Source organism: Bos javanicus, chromosome 18, assembly GCF_032452875.1.
Source record: "Bos javanicus breed banteng chromosome 18, ARS-OSU_banteng_1.0, whole genome shotgun sequence".
NCBI classification, from domain to species: Eukaryota; Metazoa; Chordata; class Mammalia; order Artiodactyla; family Bovidae; genus Bos; species Bos javanicus.
The window spans coordinates 58,398,261-58,418,323 of NC_083885.1; the positions used below are offsets into that span (position 1 = coordinate 58,398,261).

The 20,063-nt window shown below is 39.9% G+C and overlaps 1 protein-coding gene across 1 annotated transcript; it reads left to right on the plus strand.

Moving 5' to 3' along the window:
* The first annotated feature begins 13,793 nt into the window (after positions 1–13,793).
* On the plus strand, positions 13,794–16,113 carry LOC133229715 (vomeronasal type-1 receptor 4-like). Its single transcript, XM_061386440.1, has one exon. It carries the CDS (start codon positions 14,418–14,420, stop codon positions 15,369–15,371), a length of 954 nt encoding a protein of 317 aa, XP_061242424.1. The 5' UTR covers positions 13,794–14,417; the 3' UTR covers positions 15,372–16,113.
* Positions 16,114–20,063: the final 3,950 nt, after the last annotated feature.

Consider the following 20,063-nt stretch of genomic DNA (forward strand, 5'->3'; position numbering starts at 1 on the left):
CCTTTCTTTCATTAACAGACGGTTAGTGACTATATAACATCCAGCTGAAGCCTAGCAGGGGGGTATTCTTTCTGCCCCTTTCTGATGCCTATGTCAGAAGCTTTCTGTATCTCCTTTATACTTTAATAAAACTTTATTACACAAAAGCTCTGAGTGATCAAGCCTCGTCTCTGGCCCCGTGTTGAAATCTTATCCTCCAGAGGCCAAAAATCCTGGCGTCTTTGTATTGTTCAACAACAACCTTTCACTATCATGTTTTAGTAGTGTGTTGTTTAGTCTCTGTGTGTTTGTCTCTTTGCAGATTTATATCTGAGGTAAGTCTCTTGCAGGAAACATAGTGAAAGAACTCATTTTTTTAAAAATCCAGTTAGGTGCTGGAACAGAAACCCTGTGGGTCAGGCCCAAGGTGAATCTCGTTCTTCTAAGTGTGTGTTGTTCCTCTCCACACAGTGGGTCCATTTCCCCAGAGTAAGAAGACCTCTGAATCAATTGGGAACCATGGGCAGACAGGGGTCTGATGCTCTGCCTATGTAGGTGCCAATGGCTGTGCTGTCGCAGCCTCAAGTGCAAGTTCCCATTGTCCTTCACAGTTGAAGACTGCTCCCTGTCTTTGCAACCCCCACCCTGTTATGGAGCTGCTCTTTACAGCTTGCAGGAGCTCACGGGGACCCTAAGCATTGGTTGGTAAGTGAGCTGTTGTGGAACAGCTCTGTCCCAGAACCAGGTTGTTCTGTGTCCCTTGGTGAAGTCTTCTCTCTGGTTGTAGGCTCCCTAGATCCAATGCAGCGATATGACATGGATTGAGTTGGGCAGAAGCATTTGCTGTGTTCAGGCTGGGCACATGAGTAGGTGGTAGATGGTCGTGGGAAACTCTGCAGCCACTAGAGCAGACCCCTCTGTCTTGTCTGGGTGGAAAGTCCCTTGTGTCTCTAAAGTTTCCCCATCCTCTGTCACTCCTGCACTGTTGTGAAACTGCTCCTCAGGGTAGGCAGTTCTTTGCATATTTACCTGCAAATTATCCCTGTGTAATGAGCTGTAGTGAAATAGCTGTCATATGATCTCTGGGCTGCTTCTGGGGGTTGCTTGAATCAACACCAACAGTGGCTGCCACTGCTCCACCCAGGCTCTGCCCTGGCTGTGGGTTATCTCTGTGTCCCTCCGTCAACTCTTCCCTCACAGTGACTGCTCCAGATCCAGTGCCATGTAGGGAGGAGGACTGGTGTGTTCATTCCACTGGGGCTGGAGTGTGTGGTGAGTTGGTTGTGGTAAAACAGCAGCTACTTGAGTAGACCTCTGTCTTCCCTGCCTCATGGACTAGTCAATGTGTGCTCCTCATGAGCATAGTCCTATCTTCCTATAGCTCTTCTTCTCGTCCCAGCGCTTCTCCCACCAGACAGTGTGGCTTGTATCAAACACGCAGGACCCTAGGACTGGGGTACCCAATCTGTGGCTCAGACTACTCACTCACCAACGCATCCATTTCTCTGAGTTGTCAGCCATGGGTACTGCTCCTGGCTCGATTGCTCAAGGATAGACCATATATTGGAACCCAAAACAAATTTCAACACATTTAAGTAGAAATCACATATATCCTATATTCCACTCACAATGGTATGAAATGAAGAAGCCATCTTTGAGAAGAGAACTAGAAAAGTGAGAGAGGAGTTTACAGCAATATGGGCCCACCTAAAGAAAGAAGGAAAATTTCAAATAACATTCTAGCCATACACCTAAAGAAACTAGAAAAGAGAAACAAACAAAACCCAAAGTCAGGAGAATGAAGGAAATGATAAAATTAGTGTGGAAATAAATAAAACAGAGACTAAAAAGACAGTAGAAAAGATCAATCAGGGAGTTCCCTGGTGATCCAGTAGCTAAGTCCACTGGGACTCCATGCTCCCAATCAGGAGGCCTGAGTTTGATCCATGGTCCAGGATCTCGATAGTACATGCGACAGCTAAGACTTTGCATGCCGCAACTAAAGATACCGAGTCCACAACTAAGGCAGAGTGCACCCAGATACATAAATAAATATTTTTTAAAAGGTCAATCAAACTAAGTACTGGTTCTTTGGAAAGGGAAACAAAATTGAGAAACCTTTAATTAGACTCACTTTTAAAAAAGAGAGAGAGAAGGTTCTGATCAATACATTATGAAACAAGAAGAAAAAGAGCAATAATTACTAAGAATACAAATAATTGTGACAATATTGTGAACATCTATCTATGCCAACAAACTTGGACAGACCAGAAGAATAAGGTCCATTTTTAGAATCATACAACCTTCCAAGACTGAATCATGAAATAAAAAACCTGACTAGACTGATCACTCGTCCAGTGCTTGAAATAGTAATAGAAAACTTCCCCAAACAAAAATTCAGGACCAAATGGCTTCCCAAGTGAATTTTACCAAACATTCAAAGAGTTAATACCGATGCTTCCCAAGCACTTCCAAAAAAACTGAAGAGAACGCTTTTTACCTCATTTAATGAGACCAACATCACTCTGATACCAAAAGCACAAAATGGCAATATATATAAAGAAAATTACGGGCCAGAATCTCTCATAAACATAGATGCAAAAACCATCCACAAAATATTAGAAAATTGCATGCAACAATACGTTGAAAGACTCCTATGGACCCACATTCAGCTTGGTAACATCTACTTGTAAGAAGGGTGAGCTGGAAATGAAGGACGTGGCAGAGGACCCATTCATTAATTCCACAATTTGTCATGTTATCATACCTTCCCTGGTAGCTCAGCTGGTAAAGAATCCACCTGCAATGCAGGAAACCCCAGTATAATTCCTGGGTCAGGAAGATCAGCTGGAGAAGGGAGAGGCTACCCACTCCAGTATTCTTGGGCTTCCCTGGTGACTCAGATGATAAAGAATCTGCCTGCAATGCAGGAGACCTGGATTCGATCCCTGGGTTGGGGAGATGCCCTGGAGAAGGGAACGCCTACCCAATCCAGTATTCTTGCCTGGAGAATTCCATGGAGAGAGGAGCCCGGCAGTCTACGGTCCATGGGGGTCTCAAAGAGTTGGCTACGATTGGGTGACTTTCACTTCATTTCATATCTGACATATTCAGTTTTTAAAAATTTATTTTTCTGATATGTTGATTTACAGTATGGTGTTAATGTCTGCTGCAAAGAGTTGGCTACGACTGGGTGACTTCCACTTCACTTCATATCTGACATATTCAGGTTTTAAAAATTTATTTTTCTGATATGTGATGTTGATTTACAGTATGGTGTTAATGTCTGCTGTACTGCAATGTGATTTAGTGATTTTTTTTTTCATATTCTTTCCCACCATGGCTTATCACAAGATATTAACTATAGTTCCATGTGCTGTGCAGTAGGACATTGTTCTTGATGCATTCTGTCTTTAATAGTTTTCATCTACTAATCTCAAACTCCCAATCCATCCTTCCCCCACCTTCCCCTTGGGAACCACAATTCTGTTTCTATGTCTGTGAGTCTGTTGTTCTTCATAGATAAGCTCATTTGTGTCATGTTTTCGCTCGCTCAGTTGCTTCAGTCATGTTCAACCCTTCAGACTGCAGCCTAGCAGATTTCTCTGTCCATGAGGATTCTCCAGGGAAGAATACTGGAGTGGGTTGCCATGCACTACTCAGGGAATCTTCCTGACCCAAGTAGTGGATCAGACTTGGATGGAACCCACATCTCTTATGTCTCCTTCATTGGCAGGAGGGTTCTTTACCCCCAGCACCACCTGGGAGGCCCCAGTATTTTAGTTTCCATACATAAATGATATCACGTGGTATTTGTTGCTCTCTTTCTGGCTTACTCCCCTGAGTATGATCATCTCTAACTCTATCCATGTTGCTGCAAATGGCATTATTTCATTCTTTTTATGGCTGAGTTGTATTCCATTGCATACATACACCACATAGTATTTAATCAGTCAGGGTTACTTTCTAATTTCAGCTCAGGGGGAAAATATCTTGTTTATTTAAAATACCCTCAAAACTGTTTTAAACGCAGATACAGTAAAAGAGGAAAGCTAAAATTTTAAGGAAACAACACTCAACAGCATTCTACCTCTTCCTTCACAATATCAGTCGTAGGATGTGAACTCACAGGGTCAGGAAGGAGAGGCTGTTTACTGGTGTCCAGTGATGCAGCGGTTGGGGAGTGATGTCAGCTCATCATGTTCAAAGTCCACTGTGTTTTTCAATATTTGCTATACCTCAAAGAAATTCTATGGCTCTCTACTGATATGATGAAAACACATTTATGTGTTCTGGTATTTCTGAAACATACCATTTAAAATGCAGATATATGAGTCTTTAAACCCTTTAAGCTTTACTGTAACCAATTCAACAGTATGTGAACCATGAACTTCCAGACATTCAAGCTGGATTTAGAAAAGGCCGAGGAACCGGAGATCAAATTGCCAACATCCATTGGATCATCGAGAAAGCAAGAGAGTTCCAGAAAAACATCTACTTCTGGTTTATTGACTATGCCAAAACCTTTGACTGTGTGGATCACAACAAACTGTGGAAATTCTTAAAGAATGGGAATACCAGACCACCTGATCTGCCTCCTGAGAAATCCATAGAATGGGAATACCAGACCACCTGACTTGCCTCCTGAGAAATCTGTATGCAGGTCAAGAAGAAACAGTGAGAACTGGACATGGAACCACAGACTGGTTCAAAATCGAGAAAGGTGTATGTCAAGGTTGTTTATTGTCACCCTGCTTGTTCAACTTAAATGCAGTGTACATCATGCAGAATTACAGACTGGATGAAGCACAAGCTGGAATCAAGGTTGCAGGGAGAAATATCAATAACCTCAGATATGCAGATGACACCACCCTTATGGCAGAAAGCGCAAGAGAACTAAAGAGCCTCTTGATGAAAGTGAAAGAGGAGAGTGAAAAAGTTGGCTTAAAGCTCAACATTTAGAAAACGAAGATCATGGCCTCTGGTCTCATCACTTCAGGGCAAATAGATGGGGAAACAATGGAAACAGTGGCTGACTTTATTTTGGGGGGCTCCAAAATCACTGCAGATGGTGACTGCAGCCATGAAATTAAATGATGCTTGCTCCTTGGAAGTAAAGTTATGACCAACCTAGACAGCATATTAAAAAGCAGAGACATTATTTGCCAACAAAGGTCCGTCTAGTCAAGGCTACGTTTTTTCCAGTAGTCATGTATGGATGTGAGAGTTGGACTGTAAAAAAAGCTGAGCACTGCAGAATTGATGCTTTTGAGCTGTGGTGTTGGAGAAGACTCTTGAGACTCCCTTAGATTTCACGGAGATCCAACCAGTCCATCCTATAGGAAATAAGTCCTGAATATTCATTGGAAGGACTGATGCTGGCTGAAACCCCAATATTTTGGCCCATGATGAGAAGAACTGACTCACTTGAAAAGACCATTATGCTGGGAAGGATTGAAAGCAGGAGAAGAAGGGGACAACAGAGGATGAGATGGTTGGATGACATCACCGACTCTATGGACATGAGTTTGAGTAAGCTCCAAGAGTTGGTGATGGACAGGGAAGCTTGCCATGGTGCAATCCATGGGGTCACAAAGAGTCAGACAAAAGATAAGACCACTAAAAATTGTGAGGGCATATCCCCTTATACTAGCTTCTTCCTCGTAAGAAACCATCACAAGAGGTAAAGATTGCTCATAGTGTTGAGAACATATTGGTAATTATATAAATAATAAACAGTTCTCCTCTCATGGATGTGACATCATCTGGGTAGTCATGTTATATTACATGGCAAGTGGATTTTTCAGGTCCATTAAGTTTACTAAAGAGTTGATTCAAGATAGGGAATTTCCCCCAATTATCTGTGGGCCCAATGTAATTAGATCAGTTCAGTTGCTCAGTCACGTCCAACTCTTTGTGACCCCACGACTGCAGCATGCCGGGCTTCCCTGTCCAGCACCAACTGCCAGAGCTTGCTCAAACTCATGCCCATCAGGTCGGTGATGCCATCCAAGCATCTCATCTTGTCCTCTCCTTCTCCTGCCTTCAATCCTTCACAGCATCAGGGTCTTTTCCAATGAGTTCAGTCTTCGCATCAGGTGGCCAAAGTATTGGTGCTTCAGCTTCAGCATCAGTCCTTCCAGTGAATATTCAGGACTGATTTCCATTAGGGCTGACTGCTCTGATCTCTGTGCAGTTCAAGGAATTCTCAAGAGTCTTCTCCAACACCACAGTTCAAAAGCATCAATTCTTCTGTGTTCTGCTTTCTTTATGGTCCAACTCTCACATCCATACCTCACTACAGGAAAAACCATAGCTTTGACTAGATGGACCTTTGTCAGCAAAGTAATGTCTCTGCTTTTTAATATGCTATCTTGTTGATCATAACTTTTCTTCAAAGGATCAAGCATCTTTTAATTTCATGGCTGCATGACCATCTGCAGTGATTTTGGAGCCCAAGGAAATAAATTCTGTCACTGTTTCCATTGTTTCCTCATCTATTGACATGAAGTAGTGGGACCAGATGCCATGATCTTTGTGTTTTGAATCTTGAGTTTTAAGCCAGTTTTTTCACTCTCCTCTTTCACATTCATCCAGAGGTTGTATAGTTCTAGAGTTCTTCACTTTCTGCCATAAGGATGGTGTCATCTGCATATCTGAAGTTATTGACATTTCTCCTGGCAATTGTTTCATCCAGCCTGGCATTTCGCATGATGTACTCTGCATATAAGTTAAGTAAGCAGGGTGAGAATATACAGCCTTGACGTACTCCTTCCCCAATTTGGAGCCAGTCCATGGTTCCATGTCCATTCTAACAGTTGCTTCTAAACTTGCATGCAGATTTCACAGGAGGCCGGTCCAGTGGTCTGGTACTGTCATCTCTTGAAGAATTTTCCACAGTTGATTGTGATCCACACAGTCAAAGGCTTTGTTGTATCCAATAAAGCAGAAGTAGATGTTTTTCTGGAACTCTCTTGCTTTTTTGATGATCCAGCGGATGTTGGTAATTTGATCTCGGGTTCCTCTGCCTTTTCTAAATCCAGCTTGTACATCTGGAAGTTCTTGGTTCACATACTGTTGAAGCGTGGCTTGGAGAATTTTGATCATTACTTTGCTAGCGTGTGAGATGAGTGCAATTGTGTGGTAGTTTGAGCATTCTTTGGCATTGCCTTTCTTTGGGATTGGAATGAAAACGGATCTCTTCCAGTTCTGTGGCCACTGCTGAGTTTTCCAAATTTGCTGGCCTATTAAGTGCAGCACGTTCACAGCATCATCTTTTAGGACTTGAAATAGCTCATCTGGAATTCCATCACCTCCACTAGCTTTGTTCGTCGTGATGCCTCCTAAGGCGTATTTGACTTCAGACTCCAGGATGTCTGGCTCTAGGTGAGTGTGAATGATCACACCATCGTGGTTATCTGGGTCATGAGATTGTTTTGAATAGTCTTCTGTGTCTTCTTGCCACCTCTTCTTAATATCTTCTGCTTCTGTTCGGTCCATACCATTTCTGTCCTTTATTGTACCCATCTCTGCATGAAATGTTCCCTTGGTATCGCCAATTTTCTTGAAGAGATACCTCATCTTCCTCATTTCATTGGTTTCCTCTATGTCTTTGCATGATCACTGAGGCAGGCTTTCTTATCTCTCCTTGCTATTCCTGGAAGTCTGTATTCAGATGGGTGTATCTTTCCTTTTCTCCTTTTCCTTTATCGTCTCTTTTTTTCTCAGCTAATTGTAAGGCGTCCTCAGACAACCATTTTGTCTTTTCGCATTTCTTTTTCTTGGGGGTGGTCTTGAACACTGCCTCCTGTACAATGTCAGCAACCTCTGTCCACAGTTCTTCAGGCACTCTTTCTATCAGATATAATCACTTGAATCTGCTTGTCAGTTTCACTGTATAGTTGTAAGGGATTTGATTGAGATCATACGTGAATGGTCTAGTGGTTTTCCCTACTTTCTTCAATTTCAGTCTGCCTTTGGCAATAAGGAGTTCATGATATGAGCCACAGTCAGCTCCTGGTCTTGTTTTTGCTGACTGTATAGAGCCTCTCCATCTTTGGCTGCAAAGAATATAATCAATCTGATTTTGGTGTTGACCATCTGGTGATGTCCATCTGGTGTAGCATTGTCCCTTGTGGCTTGAAATAGAGTGTTTGCTATGACCAGTGCGTTGTCTTGGCAAAATTCTGTTAGCCTTTGCCCCGCTTCATTTTGTACTCCAAGGCCAAAGTTGCCTGTTACTCCAGGTATCTCTTGATTTCCTCCTTTTGTATTCCAGTCCCCTATGATAAAAAGGACGTCTTTTTTTGGTGTTAGTGCTAGAAGGTCTTGTAGGTCTTCATAGAACCGTTCAACTTCAGCTTCTTCAGCATTGCTGGTTGGGGCATCGACCTGGATTACTGTGATATTGAATGCTTTGCTTTGGAAACGAACAGAGATCATTCTGTCATTTGTGAGATTACAGCCAAATACTGCATTTCGGACTCTTTTGTTAACTATGAGGGTTACTCCATTTCTTCTAAGGGATTCTTGCACATAGTGGTACATATAATGGTCATCTGAATTAAATTCACCCATTCCAGCCCATTTTAGTTCACTGATTCCTAAAATGTCGATGATCACTTCTCCCATCTCCTATTTGACCACTTCCAATGTACCTTGATTCATGGATCCAACATTCCAGGTTCCTATGCAATATTGTTCTTTGCAGCATCGGACTTTACTTCCATCACTGGTCACATTCACAACTGGGCTTTGTTTTTGCTTTGGCTCCTTCTCTTTGTTCTTTCTAGAGTTATTTCTCCACTCCTCTCCAGTAGCTGGACAGCCTCATGTAAATCAGTGAAGTCAAATCACGCTCTCACACCATACACACACACACACAAAACTCAACTAGGCTCCAAGAGTTAAATAGAACATGACACCATAAAGCTGCTAGAAGAGAACATAGGCAAAACTTTCTCCAACATAAATTCCAGGATCACCCTTGGAAGTCCCAGGATCAAAAAGACAGACTCTTACTGTTTGTATTACATTTTAGGCCTGCCTTAATAAAATACAACAGCCTGGGAGGTTTAAACATAGATAGTTTTCACAGTTTTTCACATAGATAGTTTTTCACAGTTCTGGAGGCTAGAAGTACATGATCAAGTTGTCAGTGTGTTTGCTTTTTTGAAGCCTCCTACTTGCATTTCAGATTTTCTTTTAATTTTGCACGGATGCACTGGTTTTTAGTGGCATACTGTTTCATCTCCAAGGATGCTCCTGAATTAAGTACTTGATAAAATCATCAAGCTGTCAGATCTAGGTGCTTTTATTTTGTAACTATTTTCAAATCCTCTCTCTTTTTTCTATTTATTTTTTCTGCACCCAATTCTTATCACAGGGTTCAATAATAATAAAGTATATTTTCCTACAAAATTTCCATAATAATTAGCTTTGGATTATGAAAATGAGTCTAGGTTGATATAAGTTGTGCCAGTGGTTCCTATCATGAGTTCTTTTTTTTTTTTATTCTAATTTTAATTTATTTTTAAACTTTACAATATTGTATTGGTTTTGCCAAATATCAAAATAAATCCATCACAGGTATACATGTGTTCCCCATCCTGAGCCCTCCTCCCTCCTGCCTCCCCATACCATCCCTCTGGGTCGTCCCAGTGCCATCCCCAAGAATCCAGTATCGTGCATCGAACCTGGACTGATGACTCGTTCCATATATGATATTATACGTATTTCAATGCCAATCTCCCAAATCATCCCACCTTCTCTCTCTCCCACAGAGTCCAAAAGACTGTTCTATACATCAGTGTCTCTTTTGCTGTCTCGTATACAGGATAATTGTTACCATCTTTCTAAATTCCATATATATGTGTTAGTATACTGTATTGGTGTTTTTCTTTCTGGCTTATATCACTCTGTATAATAGGCTCCAGTTTCACCCACCTCATTAGAACTGATTCAAATGTATTCATTTTAATGGCTGAGTAATACTCCATTGTGTATATGTACCACAGCTTTCTTATCCATTCATCTGCCGATGGACATCTAGGTTGCTTCCATGTCCTGGCTATTATAAACAGTGCTGCAATGAACATTGGGGTACATGTGTCTCTTTCAATTCTGGTTTCCTCAGTATGTATGCCCAGCAGTGGGATTGCTGGATCATAAGGCAGTTCTATTTCCAGTTTTTTAAGGAATCTCCACACTGTTCCCCATAGTGGCTGTACTAGTTTGCATTCCCACCAACAGTGTAAGAGGGTTCCCTTTTCTACACACCCTCTCCAGCATTTATTGCTTATAGACTTTTGGATCACAGCCATTCTGACTGGTGTGAAATGGTACCTCATAGTGGTTTTGATTTGCATTTCTGATAATGATTGATGTTGAGCATCTTTGCATGTGTTTGTTAGCCACCTGTATGCCTTCTTTGGAGAAATGTCTATTTAGTTCTTTGGCCCATTTTTTGATTGGGTCATTTATTTTTCTGAAATTGAGCTGTAGGAGTTGCTTGTATATTTTTGAGATTAGTTGTTTGTCAGTTGCTTCATTTGCTATTATTTTCTCCCATTCTGAAGGCTGTCTTTTCACCTTGCTTATAGTTTCCTTTGTTGTGCAGAAGCTTTTAAGTTTAATTAGGTCCCATTTGTTTATTTTTGCTTTTATTTCCAGTATTCTGGGAGGTGGGTCATAGAGGATCCTGCTGTGATGTATGTCGGAGAGTGTTTTGCCTATGTTCTCCTCTAGGAGTTTTATAGTTTCTGGTCTTACGTTTAGATCTTTAATCCATTTTGAGTTTATTTTTGTGTATGGTGTTAGAAAGTGGTCTAGTTTCATTCTTTTACAAGTGGTTGACCAGTTCTCTCAGCAGCACTTGTTAAAGAGGTTGTCTTTAATCCATTGTATATTCTTGCCTCCTTTGTCAAAGATAAGGTGTCCATATGTGCGTGGATTTATCTCTGGGCTTTCTATTTTGTTCCATTGATCGATATTTCTGTCTTTGTGTCAGTACCATACTGTCTTGATGACTGTCGCTTTGTAGCAGAGCCTGAAGTCAGGTAGGTTGATTCCTCCAGTTCCATTCTTATTTCTCAAGATCGCTTTGGCTATTCGAGGTTTTTTTATATTTCCATACAAATTGTGAAATTATTTGTTCTAGCTCTGTGAAGAATACCGTTGGTAGCTTGATAGGGATTGCATTGAATCTATAAATTGCTTTGGGTAGTATACTCATTTCCACTATATTGATTCTTCCAACCCATGAACATGGTATATTTCTCCATCTATTAGTGTCCTCTTTGATTTCTTTCACCAGTGTGTTATAGTTTTCTATATATAGGTCTTTAGTTTCTTTAGGTAGATATATTCCTAAGTATTTTATTCTTTCCATTGCAATGGTGAATGGAATTGTTTCCTTAATTTCTCTTTCTGTTTTCTCATTATTTGTGTATAGGAATGCAAGGGATTTGTGTGTGTTGATTTTATATACTGCAACTTTACTATAATCATTGATTAGTTCTAGCAATTTTCTGGTGGAGTCTTTAGGGTTTTCTATGTAGAGGATCATGTCATCTGCAAACAGTGAGAGTTTTACTTCTTCTTTTCCAATTTGGATTCTTTTTATTTCTTTTTCTGCTCTGATTGCTGTGGCCAAAACTTCCAAAACTATGTTGAATAGTAATGGTGAAAGTGGGCACCCTTGTCTTGTTCCTGACTTTAGAGGAAATGCTTTCAATTTTTCACCATTGAGGATAATGTTTGCTGTGGGGTTGTCATATATAGCTTTTATTATGTTGAGATATGTTCCTTCTATTCCTGCTTTCTGGAGAGTTTTTATCATAAATGGATGTTGAATTTTGTCAAAGGCTTTCTCTGCATCTATTGAGATAATCATATGGTTTTTATTTTTCAATTTGTTAATGTGGTGTATTACATTGATTGATTTGCGGATATTGAAGAATCCTTGCATCCCTGGGATAAAGCCTACTTGGTCATGGTGTATGATCTTTTTAATGTGTTGTTGGATTCTGATTGCTAAAATTTTGTTAAGGATTTTTGCATCTCTGTTCATCAGTGATATTGGCCTGTAGTTTTCTTTTTTTGTGGGATCTTTGTCAGGTTTTGGTATTAGGGTGATGGTGGCCTCATAGAATGAGTTTGGAAGTTTACCTTCCTCTGCAATTTTCTAGAAGAGTTTGAGTAGGATAGGCGTTAGCTCTTCTCTAAATTTTTGGTAGAATTCAGCTGTGAAGCCGTCTGGACATGGGCTTTTTTTTGCTGAAAGATTTTTGATTACAGTTTCAATTTCCGTGCTTGTGATGGGTCTGTTAAGATTTTCTATTTTATCCTGGTCCAGCTTTGGAAAGTTGTACTTTTCTAAGAATTTGTCCATTTGTTCCACGTTGTCAATTTTATTGGCATATAATTGTTGATAGTAGTCTCTTATGATCCTTTGTATTTCTGTGTTGTCTGTTGTGATCTCTCCATTTCCATTTCTAATTTTATTGATTTGATTTTTCTCCCTTTGTTTCTTGATAAGTCTGGCTAATGGTTTGTCAATTTTATTTATCCTTTCAAAGAACCAGCTTTTGGCTTTGTTGATTTTTGCTATGGTCTCTTGTTTCTTTTGCATTTATCCTATCATGAGTTCTTGATGATGTTCCTCCTTTTCCTTTTGTCTCTTTGAATATACTTCCCAGGTATTTTGTCTCATCCCATTTCTTTACCAATACTTTCATTGATGGTTCCATTCAATGGTTGAAGGTGAGGAAAGTACTAGTATTAGGGCAGAGATGCTCAGGGAAGTGAGGAATCCAGAAGGACGCAAATGGTTTGTGTCAGTCCCTAATGTGTGTGATTTCAGCATTTCTTCCTCGTGAGACCATCACCTTCAGGGATCATGGAAAAGAAAATACCTTTCACGTAGAGCCAGTTGTCTCTGAAGGGTGCTAACTAGAAACTTGTAATTGTTTCCAGTAATTAACAATTGACAGAAAAGTTTCCAGAAATGTTCTCAGCTCCCAGGCCTGCACTCCCATCACTGCTGCAGGTGAAAGGATAATTGCAGTTTTGACAGGAGGGGAGGGGAGGACAGCGTCTCAAACCCATTTATCAGGATCTGGCTGCCTCCATCCTACACACATACTGGGTATAATGACCATCCCACCAAGCCCTTGTCCTGCCAGCTGGAAGGTATGTTCGTTGTACTTTCGTCTGAGCAGCAGAGTCTGTGAGAGAAAGGCATATCAAGATTCTGGGTAAGTGATCAGATCAGAAACAGACACCAACACCAATTTGTTGACATTCTAACAAATCTAGTATGTCAGTTTATGAAAGACACAAGAATACATGCTTTACAAGTGCTAAATTTTGCCTCTGTGTTTTGTATGTAATGTCAATTGCAAATATTAATTCATTGCTAATTTATTCACTGGGCTCGACAATAACACACTGTTCAGTATATGATTGGACAATAATAATTTTCTTTTGTCTTAAACTGTTTTATCACATGCTAGTGTTTATTCCCTAAGGTTTATTGCCTACATATGATTATTCAAACAGTTCTATAATATATGTTATTTCAGTTCTGTTTCTGTCATAGGAACAAGAGTCTTTCTGTTGCTATCCTCACAGTGAAGCATTCTCGTCTTCATGACATTGCCTTGTCCTGAGGCAGGTTCCTGCTGTATTCTATTGCCAGCAGTGTTTTTCATGTATTAAGATGCTAAGACTTTATTCAGAATACATGGTATCATAGAATAAAGCTTTACAAATAAATGGAATCATGTTATATGAAAATACAAATATATACAAAATACCACAGGTCTACAAACAATAGTTGTGAAATCAAAATCAAATATAGATCTGGTTTATTATATGCTTGCAACTAACTAGCTGTTTGCATGGCTGGTGATCAGTGCACTCTTTTTTTGTCTTTGTCCGTGCATCAAAGTTCGTGGAATCTTCGATCCTGGACCAGGGATTGAACCTGGACCCTCTGTGGTGGAAGGCAGAGTCTTAATCATTTAAGCACCTGGGAAGTTCCTTGAACCACTGTTTTGAGTAGACAAATGGGGTTCAGTCCTCACTGTGCATTAAGAAGCAGATTTGACAAATACTTAACCTGTCTGGGTATAGGTTACACTCCTCTGTATAACTAAGGTCCCTTCAGTTCCTGCCTAATAAATTTGTGAAGAAGAAGTGATCACATGAGTATCTCCAGTGATTAACTTTACATATTAGTTCTCTTTAAATGTTATACATGGAACCCTTTAAAGGCTGCTGGGAACAGAAAACACAAGAAGCAAATATTTCCAAGTGGGAACTATTGTTAAGTGGAGAATATTGGATTACAGTTGACACTATGCATGTAGCCCATGCCTCATATTCCCACGCAGGACATTCTAACTCACAAGTACCAGTGACTGTGAACTGAGAGGATGGCTGGCAGCTTTTTCATAATAGGCATGATCATCTTAACACAGACTGTGGTTGGAATCCTGGGGAATTTCTCACTCCTTTGCAGTTATATCGTCCTTCACATCATGGGTTACAGGTTAAGGTCCACAGATTTGATCCTTAAGCACCTGATTGTGGCCAACTCCTTGGTCCTCCTCTGTAAAGGGGTCCCCGAGACAATGTCAATCTTTGGGTGGAAGCAGATCCGCAGTGATTTTGGCTGCAAACTTCTCTTCTTTCTACACAGAATGGGGAGGGGAGTGTCCATTGGCAGCATCTGCCTCTTGAGTGTCTTTCAGATGATCACAATCAGTCCCTGGAACTCCAGGTGGGCAGCGCTGAAAGTAATAGCTCCCAAGTACACCGTTCCCTCTATTTTCCTGTGTTGGATCCTCCAAATGCCGGTAAATGTCATTTTTCCCATCTATATAACTGGCAAATGGAGTCACAATAACATCACAGAGGAAAGAGATTATGGCTGCTGTTCTAGTACTCATACTGACCAGAAGAATATAAAAACCAGAGACGCCTTGTATGCAGCATTGCTGTCATCCCCTGATGTTTTATGTTTGGGGCTCACGCTCTGGGCCGGTGGCTCCATGGTTCTCATTCTCTACCGACATAAGCAGCAGGTCCAGCACATTCGTAGGACTGATGCCTCCTCCAGGTCCTCCCCTGAGTCCAGGGCTACTAAAACCATCCTTCTCCTGGGGGGCACCTTTGTCTGCTTTTATACTCTTTCCTCCATCTTTCAAGTTCTTCTGGCTCTTTTTGTTCAGCCCAGCTGGTTGTTTGTGAACATGACTATAATCATAGCAGCATGCTTCCCAAGTGTCAGCCCCTTTCTGCTCATAAGCCGTGACTCCAGTGTACAAAGGCTCTACTTTGCCTGGGAAAGAAATGCAAAGTCCTCTACTATTATGAGAAAAGTGTGAATTTTATTTATTCTATAATGAGCCACTGCCAGCTCATTTATTCACCCTCAGAATCCTAATTTAAAATTTGAATTTCAAGATAATATACAGGACATGCCAAATGTCTTCTTCAATATAAAGACCAATTGAAATATATTGTCATGAAATATGAATACCTCATAAAAAATCATATCATTGAAGTTTCCTTGTAGAAAAGGAGTTCAGAAATTTATGCAATAAACAAGTCTTGAAATGATATGCATATTATAAAGTGTTCAAATGTGTTACTTTCAGTCTAACAGAACGAATTTCCCACAAATGAAGTAGGTGTGGAATTATAGATAAAAGTATACATGAAAACGGATCAGTGTGTACAGTAGTCAGAAATAAAATGGAAGAAATTAATGTCCTCACAGAGTAAAGAATACCCTGGTTACTACGCGAAGGTAAAATCAGGTAAGAATTTGGGAGCCAGTTACAAGTTTATAGTTCACATTGTTAAGAGAGATGGCAGTATTTATTAGAAAGAGTCTTGCAGGGAGATTAGCGCATTTAAATATTTTCATGTAGAAATGAGCAGTTTGAAGTGAAGTACAATACAAAACACACCGAAAGAAAAATATATTTCAGCAGACATAAAAAACTGAAATATATTTGACATATAACATTGTGTGAATTTTAAGTGTAAGATGTGATAATTTGTTACACATAAATATTGTAATGTGACTGCCATTACAACCACATATCACAATGCATAACTTTTCTTTTACGTCAAATTTTTCCTTGAATTATAGTTGATTTACAGTATTATAGTAATGGCAGAGGTACAACATTGTGGTTCAGTGTATAGGTTATACTTGTTTAAAGTTATTATGAACTATTGGCTATATTCCCTGTGCTGTAAAGTATGTCCTTGTAGTTTATTTATTTTCTACATAGTAATGTGTACTTCTAAATCTTTACTCTGTCTTGCCCCTTCCCACTTTCTCTCTCCACTGGTAAGCACTAGTTTATTCTCTATATGTGAGTCTTTTTCTATATCATTATTTTCATCCATTTGTACTAGCTTTAGATTCCATATGTCAAGGGATAATATACAGTATTTAACTTTGTCTGACTTAATTCACTAAACAGAATGATTTCCAGGTCCATCTATGGTAGAAGCAGCGAAATTTTATTCTTAAAGGGTGAGGAATATTCCATTGTGTGTGTGTACTGAATTCATTAGTTTTCTGGTGGAGACATTAGGGTTTTCTATAGAAAGTATCATTTCTCTATAGTAGTGACAGTTTTACTTCTCTTAGGCATTGGATGTCTCTTATTACTTTTTTGTCCAAATACCGTTAAACCAGAGTGGCAAGAGTGAGCATCCTTGTCTTGGTCCTGATTTTAGAGGAAAAAGCTTTCAGATATCCACCTCTGTGGGTTTGATTTGTTACGTGGAGATGTATTTTCTCTATGCTCATTTTTCTGAGAGTATTTACCATGAATGGATGTTAGATTTTGTCAATGCTTTTTCTAAGTCTATTGACACAATCTTGTGTTTATCTTCCTTTTTTTAATGTTGTGTATCACGTGGATTGACTTATGGATTTTTAACCATCCTTGCATCTCTGGAACAATGCTACGTGGTAATCATTTATGATATCTTTAATAGATTGTTGAATTCTGTCTGCTAATATTTTGTTGAAAATTTTTTTCAACCATATTCATCAAGAAAATGATCTGTAATTTTCTGTAGTGTCTCTTTATAGTACTGATATCAATGTAAAGTTAGCCTGATATAATAAATTTAAGAGTGTTCTCCTCCTCTTTAATTTTTGTAATAGTTTAAGAAGGGTAGATTTTATTTTTAAAAATGCTTCATAGGATCACATGTGATACCCTCAGGCCCTGGACATTGTTTTCTGGGAGGTTTTTGATTCAGTTCAGTTCAGTTCACTCTCTCAGTCGTGTCCGACTTTTGCGACCCCATGAACCGCAGTACACCAGGCCTCCCTGTCCATCACCAACTCCTGGAGTTTACCCAAACTCATGTCCATTGAGTCGATGATGCCATCCAACCATCTCATCCTCTGTCGTCCCCTTCTCCTCTCGCCTTCAATCTTTTCCAGCATCAGGGTCTTTTCAAATGAGTCAGCTCTTCACAGAAGGTGGCCAATATTGGAGTTTCAGCTTCAACATCAGTCCTTCCAAATAATATTAAGGACCGATTTCCTTTAGGAAGGACTGGTTGGATCTCCTTGCAGTCCAAGGGACTCTCAAGAGTCTTCTCCAACACCACAGTTCAAAAGCATCAATTCTTCAGCGCTCAGCTTTCTTTATAGTCCAACGCTCACATCCATATGTGCCTACTGGAAAAACCATAGCCTTGACTAGACAGACCTTTGTGGACAAAGTCATGTCTCTGCTTTTCAATATGCTATCTAGGTTGGTCATAACTTTCCTTCTAAGGAGTAAGTGTCTTTTAATTTCATGGCTGTAATCACCATCTGCAGTGATTTTGGAGCCCCCCCCCCAAAATAAAGTCAGCCACTGTTTCTACTGTTTCCCCATCTATTTGCCATGAAGTGGTGGGACTGGATGCCATGATCTTAGTTTTCTGAATGTTGAGCTGTAAGCTAACTTTTTCACTCTCCTCTTTCACTTTCATCAAGAGGCTTTTTAGTTCCTCTTCACTTTCTGCCATAAGGGTCTTTTCATCTGCATATCTGAGGTTATTGATATTTCTCCCAGAAATCTTGATTCCAGCTTGTGCTTCCTCCAGCCCCGCATTTCTCATGATGTACTCTGCATATAAGTTAAATAAGCAGAGTGACAATATACAGCCTTGACGTAGTCCTTTTCCTATTTGGAACCAGTCTGTTGTTCCATGTCCAGTTCTAACTGTTGCTTCCTGACCTGCATATAGGTTTCTCAAGAGGCAGGTCAGGTGGTCTGGTATTCCCACCTCTTTCAGAATTTTTCACAGTTTATTGTGATCCACACATCAAAGGCTTTGGCATAGTCAAGAAAGCAGAAATAGATGTTTTTCTGGAACTCTCTTGCTTTTTTGCAGATGTTGGCAATTTGATCTCTGGTTGGTTCCTCTGCCTTTTCTAAAACCAGTTGAACATCTGGAAGTTCACAGTTCATGCATTGATGAAGCTTGACTTGGAGAATTTTGAGCATTACTTTACTAGCGTGTGAGATGTGTGCAATTGTGTAGTAGTTTGAGCATTCTTTGGCATTGCCTTTCTTTGGGATTGGAATGAAAATGGACCTTTTCCATTCCTGTGGCCCCTGCTGAATTTTCCAAATTTGCTGGCATATTGAGTGCATCGCTTTCACAGCATCATCTTTTAGGACTTGAAATAGCTCAACTGGAATTCCATCACCTCCACTAGCTTTGTTCGTAGTGATACTTCCTAAGACCCACTTGGCTTCACATTGCAGGATGTCTGGCTCTAGGTGAGTGTGAATGATCACACCATCATGATTATCTAGCTTGTGAAGGTCTTTTTTGTACAGTTCTTCTGTGTATTCTTGCCACCTTTTCTTAATATCTTCTGCTTCTGTTAGGTCCATACCATTTTTGTCCTTTATTGCGCCCAACTTTGCATGAAATGTTCCCTTGGTGTCTCTAATTTTCTTGAAGAGATATCTAGTCTTTCCCATTCTGTTGTTTTCCTCTATTTCTTGGCATTGATCGCTGAAGAAGGCTTTCTTATCTCTCCTTGCTATTCTTTGGAACTCTGCATTCAAATGAGTATATCTTTCCTTTTCTCCCTTGCTTTTCACGTCTCTTCCTTTCACAGCTATTTGTAAGGCCTCCTCAGACAGCCATTTTGCTTTTTTGCTTTCTAGATTGTCTATTTCTTCCTAATTCAGTCTTATTTTTTAATATAAATGTATTTATTTTAATTGCAGGCTAATTACAATATTGTATTGCTTTTGCCATACATCCACATGAATCCACCATGGGTGTACACGTGTTCCCCATCCTGAATCCCCCTCCCATGTCCCTCCCCATACCATCCCTCTGGGTCATCCCAGTGCACCAGCCCCGAGCATCAAAGACTGTTTCTAGAAATTTGGTCAGTTAAGTGGATTTGGGCTTTTTCTTTAGATTTTTTCAGACATTTGAAATAGGCCTGTATTGGTATAAGGTTTTCTCTTAGAAGTGTGTTTACTGTGTTCCATCAATTTTGGAAAGTTGTGTTGTTATTCTCATTTGTCTTCTGGTAATTTCTGATTTACTCTTGATATGTTTTTTGAACCTATTGAGAGGGTGACAGGCAGGAAGGCCAGGAGTCTCCAAGTGGAGGAAATAGCCTGCAAGTGTCAGACATTTTTGTCTCTCTTAAGTGGCAGGAGGAAACAAACTAGCAATATTTTTTTCTTCTCTATACAAATTTAAAAGGAGGTTTCTCTTAACATACTGTGTTGCCATAATGACACCTGGTTTCACCTGAAGTTAACTATTCTCAAACCTTGACATAACCAATGCATTTTTCTTATAGAAATGTTTGTCTTAAGCTATTTAATGTACTGTGCATTTACCCCAGACTCTGTCTTCAAGTCGGTTCCTCCTAATGGCTCAGAAGCTACTTGACAAAGCAGAATATTATACTCAGATATTGTTCCCCTAACCTATGTAAACAAAATTATTTGTATGGTAATCTGCCCTTCTACAAGATTCAAGTTAATCATTTTATGGCCTGGGATGAGTCG

Excerpts from the sequence above, each read along its gene's own strand:
- LOC133229715 (XM_061386440.1), top strand. The coding sequence starts at position 14,418 with ATGGCTGGCAGCTTTTTCATAATAGGCATGATCATCTTAACACAGACT.